This window comes from Purpureocillium lilacinum, assembly GCF_023168085.1.
Source record: "Purpureocillium lilacinum CBS 284.36 DNA, scaffold_3, whole genome shotgun sequence".
Taxonomy (NCBI): Eukaryota; Fungi; Ascomycota; class Sordariomycetes; order Hypocreales; family Ophiocordycipitaceae; genus Purpureocillium; species Purpureocillium lilacinum.
The window spans coordinates 1-20,789 of record NW_027072113.1 but is presented as its reverse complement, the minus strand read 5'-3'; the positions used below and the strand labels follow the sequence as shown (position 1 = coordinate 20,789).

At 53.0% G+C, this 20,789-nt stretch overlaps 3 protein-coding genes across 3 annotated transcripts; 1 reads left to right on the top strand and 2 right to left on the bottom strand.

The window, feature by feature from the left end:
* Positions 1 to 281: 281 nt before the first annotated feature.
* Positions 282 to 4,785, bottom strand: PLICBS_003880 (ZEB2-regulated ABC transporter 1; the record flags this gene model as incomplete). Its single annotated transcript, XM_018328334.2, has 2 exons — positions 282 to 2,811; positions 2,867 to 4,785. 2 exons carry the CDS (start codon positions 4,783 to 4,785, stop codon positions 282 to 284), a joined length of 4,449 nt encoding a protein of 1,482 aa, XP_018173079.2.
* A 9,168-nt stretch (positions 4,786 to 13,953) lies between these two features.
* Positions 13,954 to 16,070, bottom strand: PLICBS_003879 (uncharacterized protein; the record flags this gene model as incomplete). Its single annotated transcript, XM_065600330.1, has 4 exons — positions 13,954 to 14,387; positions 15,574 to 15,642; positions 15,713 to 15,770; positions 15,834 to 16,070. 4 exons carry the CDS (start codon positions 16,068 to 16,070, stop codon positions 13,954 to 13,956), a joined length of 798 nt encoding a protein of 265 aa, XP_065456402.1.
* Positions 16,071 to 18,259: 2,189 nt separating this feature from the next.
* Positions 18,260 to 20,408, top strand: PLICBS_003878 (uncharacterized protein; the record flags this gene model as incomplete). The annotated part of the gene is made up of 7 exons (XM_065600329.1): positions 18,260 to 18,358; positions 18,454 to 18,697; positions 18,794 to 19,170; positions 19,248 to 19,301; positions 19,361 to 19,647; positions 19,726 to 19,737; positions 19,826 to 20,408. 7 exons carry the CDS (start codon positions 18,260 to 18,262, stop codon positions 20,406 to 20,408), a joined length of 1,656 nt encoding a protein of 551 aa, XP_065456401.1.
* Positions 20,409 to 20,789: the final 381 nt, after the last annotated feature.

Below are 20,789 nucleotides of genomic sequence, written 5' to 3'. Positions count from 1 at the left end.
ATCTCTCCGATTAAAGGCTTTGCAGAGCAGTAAGGAGAGGAGATGAGCCGATGGATGCTTACGTTCGATTTCCTAAGTACGTCGCACGGCAACGGATAAGCGACCTAGCTCATCTAAAGGGAAGACAGCGGAAAGGGAAGTTTAAGTACACGGAGCGGGCAAACAATTGAGCCTACTCTTATAACCCTGCTGCCCGCCTATAGTAGGCAACGTAAACCAAGAGAATTATATCTTTGACAAACCATCCTTTCTAGTCGTCGTTACTATCGATAAACCGGCTATCACTCTTTCTTGACCTTCTTGCCCTTTGGCATCCGGATCACCCAGTACAGCAGAGTAGCTGCCGCGATATTAAATACGATGTATACCATCCCGATACCAAAATCGCGCCATCGGTTGCTGTAGCTGGCGTTGATCATGGTCAAGAAGTCATCGGTGGTCGCAATGGGGCAGTAGTTGCATTCGCTCGTGGCATCCTCGTTCAGCAAATACCCTCCGGCAATCTTGATGTATGGGCCGAGGAACTCCATGCATGTCGTGTCGTTGCCTGGTGGCTTCACACTGATGTACTCGTTGGCGGCGCAGACAACATCCGCATGGGCCAGACCGGTCGATAGAAGGGCGGAGATCCAGTACGTGATGGGGGACACACGATACATGAAGATCCAGAAGCCAGGTAGCGCGTCGGGACCGGCCAAAACACCACAGAAGGCCAAACAGAACATGAACAGGGTCTGAGCCAGACCACCGCCACCTTCCTCAGATCCCGCAATGACGATGCACAGGTTACCCATCGTGCAAGTGAAGATAAGGAATTGCCACATCAGGAGCCAAGCCAGTGCTCCTCGCTCGGGTCCCTCACCAGCGTCGGAGGCGATGTTGTTGTATCCAACCGGGTAGTAGAGGCATATGAACATGAAAACGGAAAGCAGCGAATTCCATGGGATTTCCACAAAAATCTGCGATAGCATGAACACCTTCCAGCTGTATGTTTTCGACGGCCTCTCGCGGGCTTCGTATAGGTCGCGCTGCACGACAAAGTAGGGCATCTGTTGCTGGACAAGCTGGTTGAAGACCGTGGCGACCATGAAGAAAGCGAACATTTGGTTCTGCAGCCCCTGTCGACTAAGAGGTGCCTGGAGGAAGACCAATCCGATGAATAAGGCAACACCGATGCCAAGCGCCATCTTGGCGTAAATATAGACCGGGGTGCGCCAGTATTGCTCAAATGCGCGCTTCGTCACAGTGTACATCTGCGTCAATAAGGGGGCCGCAAACTCGTCATACTCGGTCTCCTCTGTACCGTGGACAGCCTCCTGGCCGTCTCCGAGGGCTTTGAGACGCTCCAGCTCCTTTTGCACTTCGTTAAACTCGGGGCTGTTGCGCCAAACCTCGAACCAGTCGACGTCAGACACGGATCCAGGGGCAGCACCGATGGCTTCCAGCATCCATTCAGCAGGGTTTTCGCCTTCGGGGCACCTTGGTGCGCCGTAACGCTCAAAGTACGACTTCAGAGTCTCGGAGTTGTTGCCGATGTCCCCAAAGTATACCGTTTTGCCGCCCTTGGCCAAGAATAATAGTCGGTCGAAGCGCTGGAATAGCATAGCGGAAGGCTGATGTATTGTGCATAGCACTGACTGACCCGCTTTAGAAAGCTTTTCGAGGAGGTCGAGGATAGCCCATGATGTTTGGGAGTCAAGTCCGGACGTCGGCTCGTCAACGAAAAGCAGGAGAGGCGGCTTGGCCGCGAGCTCAACGCCGATGGTAAGCCGCTTGCGTTGTTCCACATTCAGGCCTTCACCGAGTCTTCCAACGATAGCATCGGCGTAGGATTCCATTTCGAGTAGCTTGATAACCTCGTCCACATAGGATATCTTTTCCGCGTAAGGGGTTGAGCGAGGCTGACGCAGCACGGCGCTGAACTCTAACGCTTCGCGTACAGTAGTCGTTTCGAGGTGGACATCTTGCTGCTGCACATATCCCGTCTTGCGTTGGAAGGATTCGTCGCGTAGCTTTCCGTCAACAAGCATTTCTCCAGTAATCACGCCGACCGAAGTGCGATCAGCCAAGCAGTCGAGAAGTGTGGTTTTACCAGCGCCAGACACGCCCATGAGGGCCGTTAGAGTACCGGGCTTAACCCAACCATCAACGTGATCGAGAATCCGCCGATCTTCCTTCTTGATCATGACGTTATAGCAGATGTTTCGCCAGTGAAAGACACTGGTGGAACCCTGGAAGCGTCTTTGATCAGTGACCTTGCTCTTGTGCTTTTCGAGCACAGCAACCGGTCCGGACGTCATAGCCTCGGGGTCATCTTTGCCTTTCGTAACAGCAGGGACGTGGCCACGTCGGAACACCAACACTTCTCCTTTGGACTTCTTGGCTGTAATCAGCTCAGTGGCAGCAAAGTAGACGAAATGATTGAAAATGGCGAAAGCGATGATGATGCCGACGTTTCGCCACTTGTGAGAAGCAAAGTAGCTATATTGCGAGCCGATGTACGCAGTCCCCTGGACAACACTTTCCCCAGCAACAGAGCCAACAGCAATGCAGGCACGGTTCTCCGAGGAAAGATTCTCGTACCCTTGGACCATGGGAGGGAGGAATGTGTTACAATCGAAGGTGCGGCCGTGAAATTCGTTCACCATGAGAGATTCGAAGCCGTATGCGACGGGGTCGAGGTAGTTGATCCAGCGGCACCAGCCGAGCATGTCCTGAATAGGTACAACGAAGCCGGTGAAGATGATGAGCGAGAGCAGAATGAGAATACCAGGAACTAGAGCTTGGGCGAGCGATCGAGACAGTGATGCACTGTGAATTTTGTCAGTTCACAATGCGCCGGCAAGAGGAGGAAGGAAATACTGACATTGATCGAATGAGGCCGGAGAGTGTCAACACCAGGAGAAAGTTGACGAAGAGATAGTAGAAGAACGGGCCTGGGCTTCGGTTCAGGTTTACCATGAAGTAAAATATGAGATTAAAGCCAATGCAATTGCCGATCTTATAGGGCATGTCCATAAGCACCGACGCCCATGCCTCTGCCGAAGCGTGGTAGAATCCGTATCGAGACTGCTTTTCGACGATCGGCCGCTGTGCGTATTGCGTTAAGACTTCAAGGAAACTGGAGAACGAGTTGATCACCACAGAGAAGAACAGCGCGGTACTTCTGGGGAAGAAGGATTCGGTCGTCTGTGGGAGATTGTAGAAAATAGACGACACGACCAGGGCCATGAGCATATTGGAGAAGATGGAGAAAACCGTAATCGAGGGATCGCCCTTGAGACGTTTCCAGCCACGCCAAAGACAGAGCATGATCTGCTGGCCATAAGACAAGATGAAGGCGGATTTGGCTCGCTGACTCCTGGCTTGAGCGGCGCGCTTGTGGTCACGGAAGGCCTGCGCGTCGGCACCATCGAACGGATGGGAGACCTTGTAAGATTCGATCTCATTCTGGAGCAGCTGATACTCGCGGCTTTCCTTCCAACGAGCAGCAAATTCGTCCGGGGTGCGAGGAACGCGATTCTCGAAACCGGGACGAATGACGCGTTCTAGAGGAGAGGTCAAGGACGTAAGGAAGTCCGGATCCGTTTGACTTATGGGGCATTCGAAGCCCATGTCGACAAAGAACTGCTTGGCACTTGCAGTTGGCCCGAAGTAGATCTGACGACCCTCGTACAAGACGGTGACCTTGTCGAAAAGGCTATAAGCGCTCTGAGAAGCTTGGTAAATAGATACGGCACAAGTCTGCCCAAAGAGATGAGATTGTTGACGGAGGGTCTTGCAGAATTCAAGCGCATTGGCCGAGTCTAGACCACGAGTCGAATTATCCCAGAACTGAAGCGGCGCATTTGCGAGCGTAGCCTCGGCGATAGAAACACGCTTTCTCTCTCCTCCTGACACACCGCGAACAAGGTCGTTTCCGACGCGCGTATTGACTGTATGACTGATGCCGTACATAGCCATAACAACATCTCGATAGTGATCGGCGAAGTCGTTTCGCGAGACGCCGCCCGGTAAGTCGCGAGGGAGTCGGGCGCGGGAGGCAAAGGTGAGTGTCTCGCCTACGGTGAGCTGCGGGAAGTGAACATCAAGCTCAGCGGTGTAGATGGCTTCGGCACTATGATTCGAGTGCATCTCTTTGGCGGTAATGCCATTGTAGTTGATGTACGAAGACTTATCAACATGAAGGCCGTTGGTCTCGCCGGCAATCGACTTGAGGAACGTGGAGCATCCAGACCCGGGCGGCCCAAGAACAACAAGCATCTCGCCTGAGTTGACAACACCATCGAAGTCCCTTAGGATGTCAATGCGATGCTGAGAATCGGAGCCGCGAAGGAGTCTTGTCGCAAGGTTGGGGATTTCGAGGAGAACATTAGCCACATCCTTCTGGTAGCCCGTGGCGCTGCCGTAACCATGCACGTTCATGTGCTGGAAAGCGAAACCGCTGCGACGGAACCCATTGCTGGTGCTCTCAGTCAGCTTCGCCAGGGTCTTTGCCCAAATCCTGGCGTTGAAGCAGTTTCCGTTGGGGTTGAGAGGCGACTCCGGGTCATCATGATGGAACAGCTTGGAGGGATTGTCTTGAACATCGATGCCTGACGTCTGTGTAAACTGGCGCGCCAGGTCCCGAACAGCCGAATGACGACGCTGGATTTCCAACTTGTCGTCACTGGCATGCTCGGAGCCAGGTGTCGAGTTGAACGCCGTCGCTTCGTCGGCCTTTGGGTTGAGAGTAGTCACCTCGCTCTCGGCAATAGCCGTCTTTTCGAAGCGCGCGTCAGACATTATTGCTGTTGGTGGCGCTGTTATCGGTGGCCGTTTGTGGCGTTGCGGCCAGGAGAGAAAGTCGCCGCACTCAAAGGGGCCCAGCACACATCGCAGGCACCACCGGGCCAGGTACAGTAACGTCCCAATTAACGAACGCGTGCGCCTTGGGCCCAAAAAGAGGTTAAAGGAGACGAAGAGAAGAAAACGGCAGGAGAGAGGGAAAGTGACGCCTAGGAGGACAGCGACATTGCAAAAGGAGCCGCAATCCTTCGGCATTGGGACCTGTCAGCTTACATATTTATCGCGCCTTTCCTTGACCGCGCGTAAACGACAGGAGGGAATTGATCTCGGAGCTAAGCCATAAAGAGTTCCGGCGCTGCGGGCATCCACAAGTCCGCTCCGCGGCTCTGCCCCGATCGAGGAGGTCTTGCCTTGGTAGGAGCGAGCAAAAGTCGCCGAATGATCCACACCTAAACAAGGATCAGAGCTGCTGATAGGAGGGAGCGACGAGGATGGGATAAATTTCCGCAGCAGTCCACGCCAAACCTCTGCATTTCGCGAGCCACCTACGGCAGCCCATGCGGGCCAAGACATCAGAGAGGGAGGGGCTTGCTCCGCAAACGCCGCGTAAGACTCAACGGAGACAAGAAGGCTCATAGTCCGTCATCCCGAGCTCGAATCGGAGAATCTGGAAGGGGCGGGATCACCACGACGATTTGTGGGCCACTAACAAAGTCCGCCGCACAAATCTCACCTCCCAGATCCCTGCAGCCCTGTGCGGCTTTCGCGCCAAAAAGAGCCGCATGTGCCGCTACCTTGCTGGCGAGGAGAAGGCAGTCGGGATTCGGGACCCACCCTGTCCGCGCTGGGAGGGCTTGGATTGCTGTCTGAGTACGTGGGTTAGTACGGTACCACCAAGCCAATGGCCAATGGCCAAACCGGTCCTGAAGGCTGACAGCACATCACATGTGAGCCCGAGTAACACCACGACAGCCCGCACGTTGCAGTCAACTCCCAGGGCAGAAATTCACCGCATTTACTTCCTATTATGCTACGGTCTTCGTCAAGCTGCACTCTGCCAACTGGAGGGGTTAAATCAGGATCGAGGCCGTGGGAATACCGTTCTACGTAGTACATAATAGTGACTGCCAAACTGTGCATTACATGACCTCCGTCCACGTCAAGGCAGATGATCGCCTTTTCGCGCCCATCCATTTCACTCTTACACTCAGTATATGTATCACAGCGTCATGATACCATTTGCAATTATTGCGAGCACCACCACCACCGGTACCCTTTCAGCCGCCGTTGCAACCTCAAGAACGCGGGAGATTACTTGCAGCCCCCGCTACACGTTAGATGTACGTATAATTAGACCCTGACCCCAAGTGGCGGCACCTTCGCCCCCACGGACCACTGCGGTACGGGCAATGAACTGAAACAGACCCCATTTCTGCACATGAGTTGGCCGCACGCTTTATACCGAAAGTACACGCCGCCAACAGAGCCATCGGGGTTTTGTTTCAGCACCTGTGCCTACGAAGGTGACTGGTGAAAGTTGATATCACTGCCGAGCATCTATGCAGGATGCCATAACTCCACTACCACGTCAAACTTGGCTCCCGCCACCTTCAAGTTCCACAAAACGTGCCACGCTATGTAACGACAGACACTACATGGCTGCGATTAGAGCCTCGATTTACAGGAGCCATACTTGGTAATAATAATTTCAGGGCTTGTGTCGTGCCTTCTCACATATCAGCCCCCAAGAACAATAGCCAATACAACGGAACCATCACGTACAACTGGTTCCATTGAAGATGTCTGGGCTTGGGGTCCGAAGTATTTGCATCTACTCATGACCCGGCCTCGCCAAGGTACCATGAGCAGATCACAGATATAAGAAGTTGGATTAGATCGTCGGGAGCGACGACGATCTGCTCGTATGCCACAGAGCTGTTGAAGCTCAAGCTTTCAAAATGCATCTACTATATTGCAAACTGCTTCTCGTTAGCAACATATTCTTGGGCTTTTACGGGTTGAGTGATGCCATTTTCATAAAGCCTGCACCGCAGTGTCCGGAAGGGCAGTACTGGTGTCAAGACCGCTGCGGGTCAGACCAGCTGGGACAAACTTGCTGCGGAACTCCCGATGGGCACCACAACCTCTGTGGTGCAGGTGCGACAAGAACCAGCATTCAACCGCGAAGATCGATAACGCTGACGCTCTCGTGTACAAGGAACTCTCTGTTGTCTCTATGGCTGTTGTCCAGATGACACGACATGCAACAATGTTGGGGCATGTGAGCGGGTTGTGACAACAACAGGGGGTAATGGCCAGCTGATTACCACAACGGAGACTGTTCCAGCCGCGGGTGGACCGCAACTGACACCGACAACACACCGAGGCCTGTCATCTGAAGCATCACAAATAAATACGGTACTCACTACAACTCCGTCGGATATCTACTCCACTCGTGCCACAACGCTAGGTTCCATGCCCACGGGGATTGCGCGGCCATCTGGTCCTGGAGAAGTTACAGACCCCCCAGGCCAGGGATCAAAGGCAATGACTGGTACTGGTAGTGGCACAACAGAGACTTCCCATCCACCACGCCCGGGAGACCTTACTACTAACCAGGAAGTCCCCGGTGGAGGGTTGTCGACATGGACCACTACAGACCACGGCGCAGCGAGTAAGTCAATGACACCCGGAGTAGGAGACACGACAGCTGCCGGGTCTGAGCACACTGGGATGCATGCGACCAGCACTTCGCCAAGCACAAGATATTCACAGACAGCTGACCTGTACACCATCACGGAAGGTACTGGTCCTACGGTTATCATTGTTGGAACCGCCTCTGTGACGCTGCCTGATGTTTCTACTAACATCGTGTTGACTACACTGGGCCAGACCATCACGTTGCTGCTGTCACCGTCGGCGGGAACTGGCCCTACTGGCCGTTCTTCTGCAACTGCAACAACAGTCGGCGGATCCTCAGTTACATCAACCAAGAGCCATGGTCCACCTACGAACACCGGGAATGACGTATCAACGGTCCAAAGCAGTATAAAGTCCGACACGAATAGAGCCAGGGCTAGCACCGGATTTACAGCCACAAGCAATCCTCTGGGACTGACATCTGCGAAGCTTGACACAAATATCGGCACAACTAATACGCAAATCTTAACTTCGACGACAGACGTGCCCCTGACCACATTCACAACCTGGCCCGAGGTCACCGTCGTTCCTGTCACAACTTCTATTGGGGGCCCAAGCCCACCGATCGCGGCGCAATCATCCCGTGCAACCTTTGGTTCTTCTCTGTGAGTAAATTTGGTGCTGCGAATCACCACAAAAACGGAACGAGCAGCCGTTGCGGATTGCTAACTGACGTAGATTTGTATATCGTGGGAAAATGTCCGCGTTGGAGGCTGGGAGCTCCCTCTGCCTCCTGGCCTCTATCCCCCGTATGATTTATCCCTGGCTTCTACGTCGCTATCGTGCACAAAGACACTATCCACAGCTGACGGGTGTTCGCAGAGGACCACCTCCGGCGCTCAAGTTTCCACCCGGAATCCGCGTGACTAGTTTACCGCCATGGCCACCTATCACGTACGTGAACATGGTGTCCAGTGCGCCGAGCGGCGGAAGCTAACTAATGGATCTACTCCTCCAGTATTGGTAACGACCATAAGCCGACATATTCGCCCAAGCCTACCTCATGTAAAACGGAGTCGGCAACAATCTGCGCCACTACGACACTGTTTAGAGTCTCGGTTTCAGACAACGCTACGGTCACGACTGCGAGCAAGGTTCTATCCACCTGCGATACTGCCTTTGGATGCAATATCAGAGATGAGGAAAGGACAACGACCACGGTAAGTCCATGTTATACAAAAACTGCAACTAATATCTGGATGACCTGCACGGCCGGCGCCAAGGGCTCGTGTAAGGTTACGAGCACCTCCTTTGTGACGGGTTGCGGTGTTACTCCGACAAACTTGTCCTGCAGCAAACCCAGCGGAACAGGAGTTGAAGCCCGAGCCGACAGTGATTCGTGCCAGGAGCCTCGAGAAACGTACGTGATATATCCCAAAGACGGCACAAATAAGGCGCAGGCGAGCATCATCGCCGCAAAACTGAAGGAATTCGCCGACGAGGTCACTATATATACGTCAGACACGAAAAGTATAGGTATAAACTTCTGGCTCATACCTCTGTCGCATTCACAGGCTCGTGAAGCAGCGATAGTGTTGGCACCTGAGGTAAATTGTGCGCGATGCACTCAGAGAAGACACAGACGCTGACGCCAGCCACCCAAGTGGCAGCAGTCTATACGCAAGATCCGAAGAAGGACCCATACCCGCAAGAGCCCGTGAACCCAGAGACAGAGATTGCCTATCAATCAGAGGCCTGGCCTCATCTTATCTTCGTGTCTCAGCAAAAGAACCATATGCTCGATTCTTATCAGAAGCGCTACTATTTTGACAACTCAAGTTTACCAGGACAAGACATACCCGTGTACGTGTTGGACACTGGAGCGGAACTGGGACACGAAGTATGACAGCCTGGTTCGACTATTTACTGGAGTGGCCAGACAAACTACTAACTAACGCGCCGCAGGAGTTCACAGACACCATCAAAAGCAAGACACGGTGGCTACACGTCAGTCGAGATAGGGGTCTTTCAGCCGGCGCTTCAAACCCGGAAAACGAATCCGGTAAAGGTCACGGAACGTCAATGCTAAGTCTGATAACTGGAAAGACCGTTGGTGTTTGCAAGAGCGTCAGCCCCATTCTAATCAGGATGCCGCGCAGGAACTCTGCTGGCGGCGCAACGTTTGAGGACTACATTGAAGGCCTCAGCAAGGTTAACGACGACTTGCAAGGGACGAGTACCGAGACAAGAGCAATTTTGCTCATGTCTCTACATTTCCCGCGTTCGCAATTGGTGAGGAACAGGGTCGACTACTCTGCTGGGTTCTCCGGTCGCATGCAGCAGCTCCTGGAAGACCAAGTATCGAAAGGAGTTTTGCCAGTTACCGGGTCAGGAAATCACTTCATCGTACGCCGCGGGAAAACAAATACCCAGGCACGAAAGAAATACTGATTTTACACAGAGCAATATAGACGGCTGGCCAGCTAATTTCGGTGCCAAAGGAGGGGCGGTGCCGGAGTTATTAGTTGTCGGCGGCATCGACTCGATCCCCTTCTTCAGGTACGGCGATTATGACCCGGTCAAGGGACTGCCGCATGTCTACGCGCCCGGGCACACTGTCAAAGCGGCAGACTGGAACAAGAACAATTGGGCATTTTCTCCACTTAAAGACACCAAAGGCACCTCGACATGTAAGCAGTTACCCAGCATCGAAACCGTTCATCTTCTGGCAAACTCACATTCTATCAGCTGCAGCGATCACCGCGGGTCTTGCGGCTTACTTCTTGAAACTAGAACAGGCGGGAAAGCTCTCAATTGACAGGTCCCCTCTTGGACTTAAAGCTTACATCACGTCAAACGATCTGGCATGGGCGAGAACTGGGCAGGACGGGGATCTGCTTTCAATCTGGAACGGTGCGACTCCTGCTCCACAGTCGTGTCCATGGAGCGATGGTAAACGGGATGTAGCCCGCGGTGAGTCCGTGCCACCGGATGTCTGCAAGCTCCCCAGGCCTTCAGGAAGTGTGAGCAGCCGCGGCACGGGAGCCAAATCGCCGACGGTGACAACACGCCCCCCAAGCACGTTCATTACGTCGACCGTTCCCTTCCCACACATATCGGCGACGCCCTCGCCCACCGTCAGCATCTGCTTGTCGTCAGCCGCCTACACATCATGCCACTTTGTTGGTGGCGGTCACAGCCCCGTCTGTCAAGACGTCCCGACGTGTGTCCGCTGGGCGCCCAAGAGCACTCCGCCACCCGGCACGCGATGCGAGAGGGACTCTGAGTGCGACAAGTACGAATGTGTGCAGGGCTCGAAACCGGGCTGCTGGGTCAACGCCATGGGCGGCGTCAAGTATGGAATGTGTCAGTGCCTGCCCAATGAGACGATTCAACCGACGACGGAGACGCCGTCGCCAACGACAAGCGTGGTTTATGTCCCTACTGGAACGCCACCGCCGGCGCAGGCAAACTGCAACACGACGTCGGATTGCACTGCTTGGACCTGTGCCGATGGATTGAAGCCAGTTTGCGACACACAGGCCTCTGGAGATCCTTTCAGCAAGACCTGCCGCGGTGGGTGAGGCATCCACTGGGCATCGGTCAGAACAGTGGTGGATCGAAGGCGCATCTAGAGCATTGCCACGCTGCTGGGCAAGCACACCACGTTGGACGAGACCTGTGTGGGCCACATGTATGTATGTGGTAAATGTACCTGGCTAACCTCAGCGGCCAATATGAAGTAGCTTTCCCGTTTGTCGTATTGAACAACCTCATGGACTGATTGGCCCCCAACTTGTTGGTTTCATGGTGCTGCTGCACTGTCGCATGGGCCCGCTGTAGCTACGCCCAGTCTCGGGTATCATCCGGTGCTGCTCACATCATTCGCTTGATGATTTTACGCACTTGCGGTCCACGCACGCCCAGCCCAGCCCCCAACCGACACCTGGAGCGCTCCCCGTCGCGGCATCGTGTCGCATGGACGCATTCTTGAAGACTCCTGCTACACTATCCTCCCCATTTGCCAGCTACGTATACATTGCGCGCAAGATGAGCCTCGCGGGATCACAAGACTTCCGTGCCGAGCAGCAGCTACCGCCTCTGCCCCGTATCGAGGCAGTTGTCTTGGGAGCCGCAGGCGTAGGAATGCTGAGCCTCATGGACCGGGTGAGTGAGCCCCGCTTGCGCCAACTGGCAATACTGTAATCTATTAACCACCAGCGCCGGCAGCTCTGCAACAATCGCCCTCCCGAGTATGAACATCCGATCGAAGAATACTCGCGAGAAGCCAGCCTACGGTACCGCGGGCATCACGTAACGCTAGAGCTCTTCCGGAGACATTATGGTCCGGACATAGACCCAGGACTCCGCGCATTAATCGAACAGGATTTGCGTAAGAGCGAAGCTTGCGTGTTGGTATACGACATAGCGGATCGGGATAGCTTATCCTGCATTGAAGCTTTATATCAACTACTATATGAAGTAAGGCTACGCCCGCTAGATCGGCAAGCCAAGCCGGTGTCCGCGCCCCGATCTTTTACGCGTGCTGCCGCCGCTCTAAGGTCTATAGGCAGGTTATTTCGACGTCGCAGCGGGAAGCAAGACTCGACACCACAATGTCAGCCGCCGTTTCCCTTAGTTGTTATGGCGAACAAGACGGACAAGCCACAAAAAACATGGGCCATCTCAATAGAGGAGGGAATACAGGTAACCCGGCGCATGGGTGGCGTTTTCTTTGCCGTTTCGGCACTACGAGGAACAGGATGCGATAAGGGCATACTTAAGGAAATCGTTGCGAGTGTCATCCAGCGGCGGGAACTGAGATAAGTAAACTCCCGATTATAAGTGCTAGTCAGACTTTATAGTAGCTTATATATATAGCCTAGTAGCCTATTTAGCGGATAATATAGAGTAGTAATAATTTAAGATATCTTAGTCTATTAAATCTTATAGTAATTAAAGACTTATAAATAATAGTTAAGTATAAGTTAAGGCTAGAAAGATACTTATACTTTAAGGAATAAAGCGTCTGCGTCGTTTTACTACTATAAGGGCTTCTATATGGGCGCTAAGGAAGTAATTAAGGGGGACGTTAGGGTTAAAAAGACGCAAAAACCTATAAGGCGGACGCTATTACGGGTTATACAGGCTGCCTATACGAGCTAGATTTCGCTTAAGTTAAGATTAATATTAATTTATAAGGTCAGTATAGTTACGACACTCTTCTATAGGTCTCGAGGCTAATTGTAACGTATAGACGGGGGCAACTTTACTAAGTGCGATATCGGGTATCGCCTCTACTTCTTATAGAAGAGCCACTTACTCGCGAAGCGAGTCGACGACGTCCTATACGCCTATCTCTTCTATATCTACGACGGCCATACGCTAGACGAGAGCGACTCAACCGTCTTCTTTACCATAAGAGCGTTCTTTAGCCATCTAGCGCGGCATCCGCGGCCGCTACCTATAGTCCCGGGTGTCGTTATCGTCGAGACACTAGACGTGCCGCCGCAACTAAGCAATAATTACGACCTATACTTTCCCTAACCTCCCGTGCTATACCCGGCCAAGGAGCATTCTACGGAAATATTAGGCCTACTGACCGGGGTCGCTAAGGAGTAGGCGTAGAGGATCTACGGGTAGAGGCTTCTCTACGACCGCACGGAGGCGTTAGAACTGGCCTAGGGCGCGCGCATAACCGGCATCAAGTAGCCGCCTAAGTATAGCGGCGAATGGATATTCGCGTGGTATGATGGCGTCTTCGGCTCGGTCCCGGCGGACGTTATTAAGCTCGACCGGCCGCTATCATCTAAGATCAAGATAGGCGGGACGAGCCACATCAAGGCGAGGGCAAAGTAGAAGTTCGCCCCTAAGGACAAGGAGAAGGGAGACTGGCTCAAGTTTGACAAGAACGAAGTCATAACCAGCGTTAGCTATAAGTGCCGCTGATTAACTTACAGACTGGTTTCGGAGCAACCGCTTACTTGGCTTATTATTAGGGTCGCATCCTGACCACTGGTGTTAGTCCGGCACAAACGCCAAGGGCAAATGGGGCATCTTTCCCTAGGCCTTTATCGATCCCAACACGGTAGAGGAGCAGGCGTCGCCGGCCGCAGATCACCATTCCGACCGCGCAAGCCTGCTGTCGCATGAGCGGCCGAGGACGGCGGGCATACTGTCTAAGTTTTCGACCCGCCGGCCGTCGAGCTGAGTGAGCGTGGGGGAATACCTATTTCACGACTTGTCGCGGAAGACTTGGCGACTAGCTGTGCTAGGAGTTTGGCGACGCGAGGCAAGGCGAGGCAAGGCGAGGCGAGGCAAGGACTCTGCGTGAAGCGCATGACCTGGGGCGCGATGAGCGACATCCGGGCACGAATGACGGTACTTGGCGTTTGGAGGTCGGGCAGGCGGGCTCGAACCACGACACGACATCGACTGATACCCCATTGTAACTACCTACCTACATTTTGCATGCTCAAACCATTTCAAAATCAAGATGCGTATTCGCGAACCCTCTAGTGAGACTCACTCCTCGTTCCTCGGTGCTATTCGGCGGATAATAGTACACGGTAATGTCTCCTCCCGTGTCGACTCTGCGGCGGGGAAAGGAAGAATAAGCTCGAAATGAGAAGGGCGCGTCACCTTCTTGATCAGCTCCCAAAGAGTGTATTCGCGTTCTGTATATTCCTCGGCCTCGCGGGGGTAAAACATCTTGATCTCCACTTCCACTCTCAGCCACTCGAGGCCTTCCATGGCCGCCAGGGCCTCCCATGTAGCTACCCATAGCACCTCGTTCTTGCCATTTTTAAGTCCCTCGAAGTAGAGAGGGTGACTGAGTATCCAGGAAAGGTTGACCCGGGAAATGCTAGCGAGATGAGCCGCCGGAAGACGTTTGGACAAATTCGCAAGGGCTCCCTTTGCACACGTGAAGTCGAACAAGGTCTCTCGGTAAAGAACGTCTATGCATTCAAAGTAGCTACATGTAATAGCACATGTCAGTAGAGGACGTAAATAGACGACGGCACAGGAGATTTACGTCTTTTTGCACGCTAATACAAGCGACATGTGATCGCAAGGGATCTCTGTCTCAGGCTTGCAGCATAGAACGCGGTGAAGATCCCATTCATGTTGGAAGTCTGGGTCCCACGTCAAGCATTCTTTGCCGCGGAGCCTCTTGGACGAGTAAAATTTCAACAGCTGTTTGCCGCCACGCATCCTTGTTTGCGGTGAAGGCAGGAAGAGATGCACCGCATGCCCGCGGAAGTACGTGCCCCAGATCATCTGACGCAATTCCGGGGGCAGCTGACGGAAGAGAGGCGACGCATCCTGCTCTTTTGCCCTGCGAGGCGAGATGGGCTTGGGTGGAAGAAAAGGCACCAACTTGCGCGCGTTCAACCAGAGCCCGTAGGAGCTGATGGACGACATGTTGGCCGCGGTTGAGGAGGATGAAGATGCTGTCTGTCTTGGGGCGGGCGGGGGCGGCTATTTATATTGTAAGTTAGTATATGCACACGGCATGCATGTGCGGCAGCCTGCCTGGGCTGCTTACCATCGCACTTTGGGGGCCCAATTGCTACTTCGGGCAACCAACACATTCATCAAATGGCGACGGTTACGAGCCAAGTCACACCACTCTGGCCCCTGCTTTCTTACTCCTTTGCCATCTCAAGGAGGGCAGGGCGGCCGGTGCTGTCTGTCATGTGCCGGTGGTGGTCCGCTGCAGGAGCCTTGCCTGCCTGCTCCTGCCCATCGAAGTCAATCTGCAGTCAACATTGAAACTACATGTAGCTAGGTAGGTATGGATCAACAGCCAGGCTTTGAGGAAACCATTAGGCATGCTATGGTGAGAGGAGGTCAACGTGACAGATGACGTCAAAACAACGGCCGTCCCTTCAGGCTCATGGCATTGAAATGCAATGCCTGTCTCTTCGCGACGGCTGGCACTCGTGCCGGCTCGCCGCTCCCATCAGGAGTCGAACTACCCCTCTTGGTCGCGTGTCCTGCGCCTCTTTTAAATGTGCCATCCTCGTTCACAGCACCGCCCATGTCTATCAGTCCACAAATGGAAGCAAACAGAGCGATACTATCTACAAAGAGGCATCAGAATCTGGTAACGGAAAGTAAAGAGCCCTATGCGAATCTTACCAGCGTTTTTGTTCGGCGGAACGGGCGGAATACTTCCGGGGGCAGCTAGCTTGCGACAGTTCTTCCAGCCTGTGAAGTATGGTTAGCCCTCATTTGATTTTGTCCTCAAGTGGAATCGCATTCGCCCGGAAATATATACCATAGCCGTCGAAACCACCAGCGTCGACGGTTTCCCCGCCTCGTCGTGTATGCGATAGCTTTTATCCCAAGTCAGTTCATGTTGTATACTGCAGCACGTGCAACTGAGTTGGGGTTCTCACCTCATGGATCATGACCTTGTCGAAGAGCTGGAACAAATCAATAGGAGTATACTTGAGCCAAGTCGCAAGTTTATCCAATTCTAGATTAACAATCATGGAAGCTGTTCTACCAGCCTTAAACTGGCCTTGGAACTGGATATCCTGCTTCATGGCATAGTCGAGGAACCAGGGGCAAATCTGTATAATATCTGGCTTGTCGGAATCTTCGTCCATGTTTGGAACGATCGTCCAGGCCATGGCGCGCGCACAATCGGCCTTGGCTTTAAGAAATTCCTTGTTCGCTAAAGATTGACGCGGAATACCGTTAGCGATGGAACTTTATTGAGCGTCAAGGAGAGGGTTGAGTGGAAGTGCTTCGGGACATTCTCACCAGAATCAAAAATTCGTTTAGAGCCATCCGGGGCTGTTCCCTCTTTCAGGCGATCATGTGTGCAAAAGACTATCTGGCGGTCTTCGTTAGTATCCATGCTGGTAAGGATCACCCATTCACCTATCAACAGGTATGGAGACATACAACGTCGCTGTTACGGCCTTTCTCTCCTTTGGGTTCGCCTTGGACCGGGGTTGCATTTTCCGATATGCCTTCTAGTGCCACTTTTTCAAGTTCTAGTCAGACAAAAGGGTGCCTCTTTACATGATTGAGGCGAAAAGAAAGGTGTATTTTTGCCAGTAAGAATCTTACGCGTCACAGCCGATCGCTTAATGGCAATCTGGTCGGTTCCGAACAAATAGGCAAATACTTCATCCGCGGCGGGCTTGAGTCCTGCGTTCGCCGAATATCTTGCAGCAGAAGAAGCAAGGGCACAAGCAGACGCGAACGCTTTTTCAAGAAAGGCGCGTTGCGCATCGGAGCCTAGTGATGTAAGCATCCCAAACTGTTTCTCGCGTGATTAACAGTCAACTGCTTACTATACCGACGTCAGAGAGGGCTTACTTAGCGCGCTCGCAAGGTAGAGCAGGTCTTAAGCTAACGTACCAGTCACGCTGGATAGCGTATCCAGCATGGCACTGCCGCGTAAAGAGAAGCAGTAAGCCAGACAGCACAGCCGAAAATTTCGGGTTGAGGAAGTGAAAAGAAACCATAACTTCAGAAGCTATAAATTCAAACGTCTCGTTACCTAGTTGAACGATAGTGGAAACAGTGAAGCCAGCACGAGAGATGAGTAGACGACTGGAGAAAACAAGATATATCTATAGTCAAGAACTCTATGGCCCAGAGACGCAGTCTTGGCAATTGCCCAGATGGCTGATACGAGGAAGCGCCGAAGGAACGCAGCCTGGTTGCGACTTGCACACTTGGGGGCGGTGTTTTGAAGACCTTACCTACGTAACATTGGAACGTACAATCTCCGCAAACGCCCAACCATCGAGGGGGCCAGCAGACGACTGGTCCAAATATATAGACGTCAGCGTCGTGATATTCACATGAATATACGGCCAGTACCTTGTTTGGTATAAATTCAAACGTAGGACCTCTATGAGTGCCTGGCTGGCGAGGAGCTAACAGACGCAGGGGGAGTCAAGTAAAGAAGTGAACCGGGGGACCCTGCAAGAGCATGCAATAATTGCACCAGTTTTCTCCATTGAATCCCACGGCTGCTCTGAGTGCCTGGCCGCGCGGAGCCAACAGACGTAGGGACGCATGCAAGTGAGCCTGGTGATCCTTGGGCATGCAGCCGATTCGTCAGTTGGTCCAAAATAAAGCATCTCTGAATGCGTAACCACCGGGCCAGTAGATACAGACGTTAACTAAGGAACTGCGTCTAGTAATCCGGGGATTTCCGTAAGAGTCTAACCACCGAGAAGCCAACAACAAATGCAGATCCATGCTGCATTTCCACTGACCTCTTTCTATTTCTGCTTGTCTCTTGTCGGGTGCTATTTAAGCAACGACTCTGCAATTCGGACGGTTGCACTCAAGAATAGCACTCTCCTTCCGAGTAGTTCCGTTCCCCAACTCAGGAGACAAACTCGATTGCCTCCATTTATCGTGTTGGTTGAGGCAGCGTGCCGTTCAGCCCCGGAGCAGCTTGGCCCCCAAGTTTGAGTTCCATCCCCCTGTGAAGTTCTTGTGCGAGGGGCGAAAATGCGCCTCCACTAATAGCAGCACGGGAACCGTACGAGGGGCGAAAATGTAACCGCGGAAGAGCAACAGTGCGATTGGCGGATATTCTGTTCACAACGGCACAGTCCCATCCTTTAACAGTCGCCTCTACACTCGCCAGGATAAGTATCTATCCTCGCCCGTCAGTCAACATGAACTGACGAAGGTGCTCCAGAGTCTTCAGATTGTTCATCAACGCGCACAAGTTGGCTACCAATCATCCACAGCAGCCATGTATTGGCAAACGACAGTACTCTTGGGAAACGCCCTGTTGGGTTTGGCATACTCTCAACAGCCTCGGATCACGGCTGCCCCCATACCGATGGCGAAGCGTGATGGCGATATTGAGATTCATCAAATCTACAAGGCCCCTATCGGCGTGGACACCAACTACCTCACCATGCAGGGCAGTTCCACAAAGGTATATCCCGCAGCTTCCCATCATCTTTGACCCTCCACCCTTCATGGTACGATGCCTTAGTAGTTTATAACGCTGACCAGAATATTTATTGACAGTGGATCGGCGTTAACAAAGACTACCTAACGGAATCAACTAGTATCGCCACGGTCAATAACGTTAAGACAACGACTGTGGTAAAGGCACAGCTGTCTGTCGTCACTGCGATCGCGGCGTCTGACGGAGTTGACGTCGGTGATGTCACGGTCCTCATGGCCGATTCGATTCGAGAAGAGCTGGCCGCCCTCATCAAAGGAGCTGCTGCGTCTTGCGGAGCCCCGGCCAAGAAGAGCAAGCGCGATGGTGAGTGAGCTTTGAAACCCCCCCAACCCCCCCAACCCCTTAAGAAAGAAGAATTTAAACAATGCTAACTTCTGCTGCCCCTTCCCTCTCTTTCAGGCATGGGTTGCATGATCAATGCCTTTCAAGGAGCGGCCCAGGACGACAGAGCTCTCGCACTGGTCAACCCAGCAGAATGGAACGGCTTCGCTCTCGAGCTCGCGGACAGCGCACCACAGATCATGGCCGCCGCCGTCCAGGTCCTCAAGACGCAGGCCCAGAAGAACAGATTCGCCATCATGGTGGCAGCCGCGGCCGTCGCTGGACTCTGGACGGACGTGACTAGGCCCGTGGCGGAGGCTGCTCACAAGTACGTCTTTGACGGCGGCCAGTTTGGAAGCTCGAAGGAGCATCCGGATGGGAAGACTGCGACGCTGAAGACAACTGCAACGTCGACCGCTTCGTGTAATCCATCAGCTACAGTCAACGAGAACTCGGTAGGTGGCTTTCTCGGCTGTGACGATTTCCTCTGTCCATGGCCCCGGACTAGACTCTTTGCTGATTGCCCCGAAAGCCAGCCTGTGACGACCCGGACTGCAAGGGAAAAGGCAAGGTCTGCAAAGCAGACGTAAGTTGACTCTTCCCCTGCCCATCCTCTTCCTTATCCCGCTAACATTTCACGACGAGGGTAATAAAAAAAACTGCCCTTGCGTTATGTGGGTCGACAGGATGATCGAGGGTCACTTTGACAAAGACTGGGCCGACGCGCAACAGAAGATCCTAAAGGAGCTCGACGGCCGGGTGCCGAAAGTCGTCCCTCCCCAGTGTTTCCGCAATACCTACGGCGACGGATTCGACGGCAAACCAAATGCCGAGCCGTCTGCCTTCTGCCACTGCTCGAGCGCTAAGAGTGACGGTGGCATGACTAGGGGAAACTACCCTACCATGTCGGGGCAGGGCGATAAGGCATGCACGTATTCGACGATGCCGACACAAACGATAAGCATCATTATGAAATCAAAGCAGACCAGAGTTGCTGTGACATCCTGTAGGATGGAGTCAAGGTAAGCAGAGAGCATCATCACCAGGCGTTCCCGGCATGGCGGTGAGAAAGGAGGACATGTTGAACTAACATGTCGTTCATTACTATAGCTACAGCCTGACTCCGTATTGCACATGTAACGATGGTAAGATGCACGGCCAGATCGCAACGACATATGGCGGCAAGGTAACAACCGTCTGTCCCGACGCAACCGCCACCATGACGAGCAGCCAAGTCGCAACCCAAACATTAGAACCGTCTTGTTATCCGACCCATGGCCCGCCTCATAACAACCCGGCGAACGACGAGCTCATCAGGCTCTGCCGAACAGGAAAAGACGACTTTGCCCGTGTCTGCAAATCAGAGACGAGGAGCAAGGTCCACGTCGCTTGTCCAGGTCCTCCCGGACCCTACAAGGGCCCCTGGCGGCCCATCGACAACAACAAGTTTTGGGCTTGGTTTGAGGAGGCGGACAATGCGCCCGAGGAGTGCAAGCTCCTGTTCAAACAGGGCGGTTCTGGTAATCCCGACGAGGTGGCTTCTCGGGTTAATGCCCTCTGCGTTCCGGCCTTCGAGGCCATTCAGAGAAAGTGCACTTGGAACGGAGGACAGGTCAAGAACCAATGTGGAACCTTTAAGTACCAGTCTTGCCCTCTGGGAAAGGATTGTAAAGCGGGGGAGCCTCAAGCTTGAGTGCATTAGCGTTTTAAGGAACAGCTCTCACTAGATTAGAGATATGCTATTTAGACACTACCCGTTTTCTATTTAGATACTACGAGCCTAAGATGCCTTAAAGCGGCAGCGGCTATTAAGGTATAGTAATAAGTCGAAGGTATTATAAGCTACTAAGCTATAGTAAATAATCGAGGCTATTACGTAATTAAAGGTATTACGTAATTAAAGGTATTATAGGTATTATAGTCTATTAGGCTATAGTAGGCAATTAATGCTCTGATCGGTAACTTGCCTATATATATAAAAATATAGGGTTAGGGTTAGGGTTAGGGTTAGGGTTAGGGTTAGGGTTAGGGTTAGGGTTAGGGTTAGGGTTAGGGTTAGGGTTAGGGTTAGGGT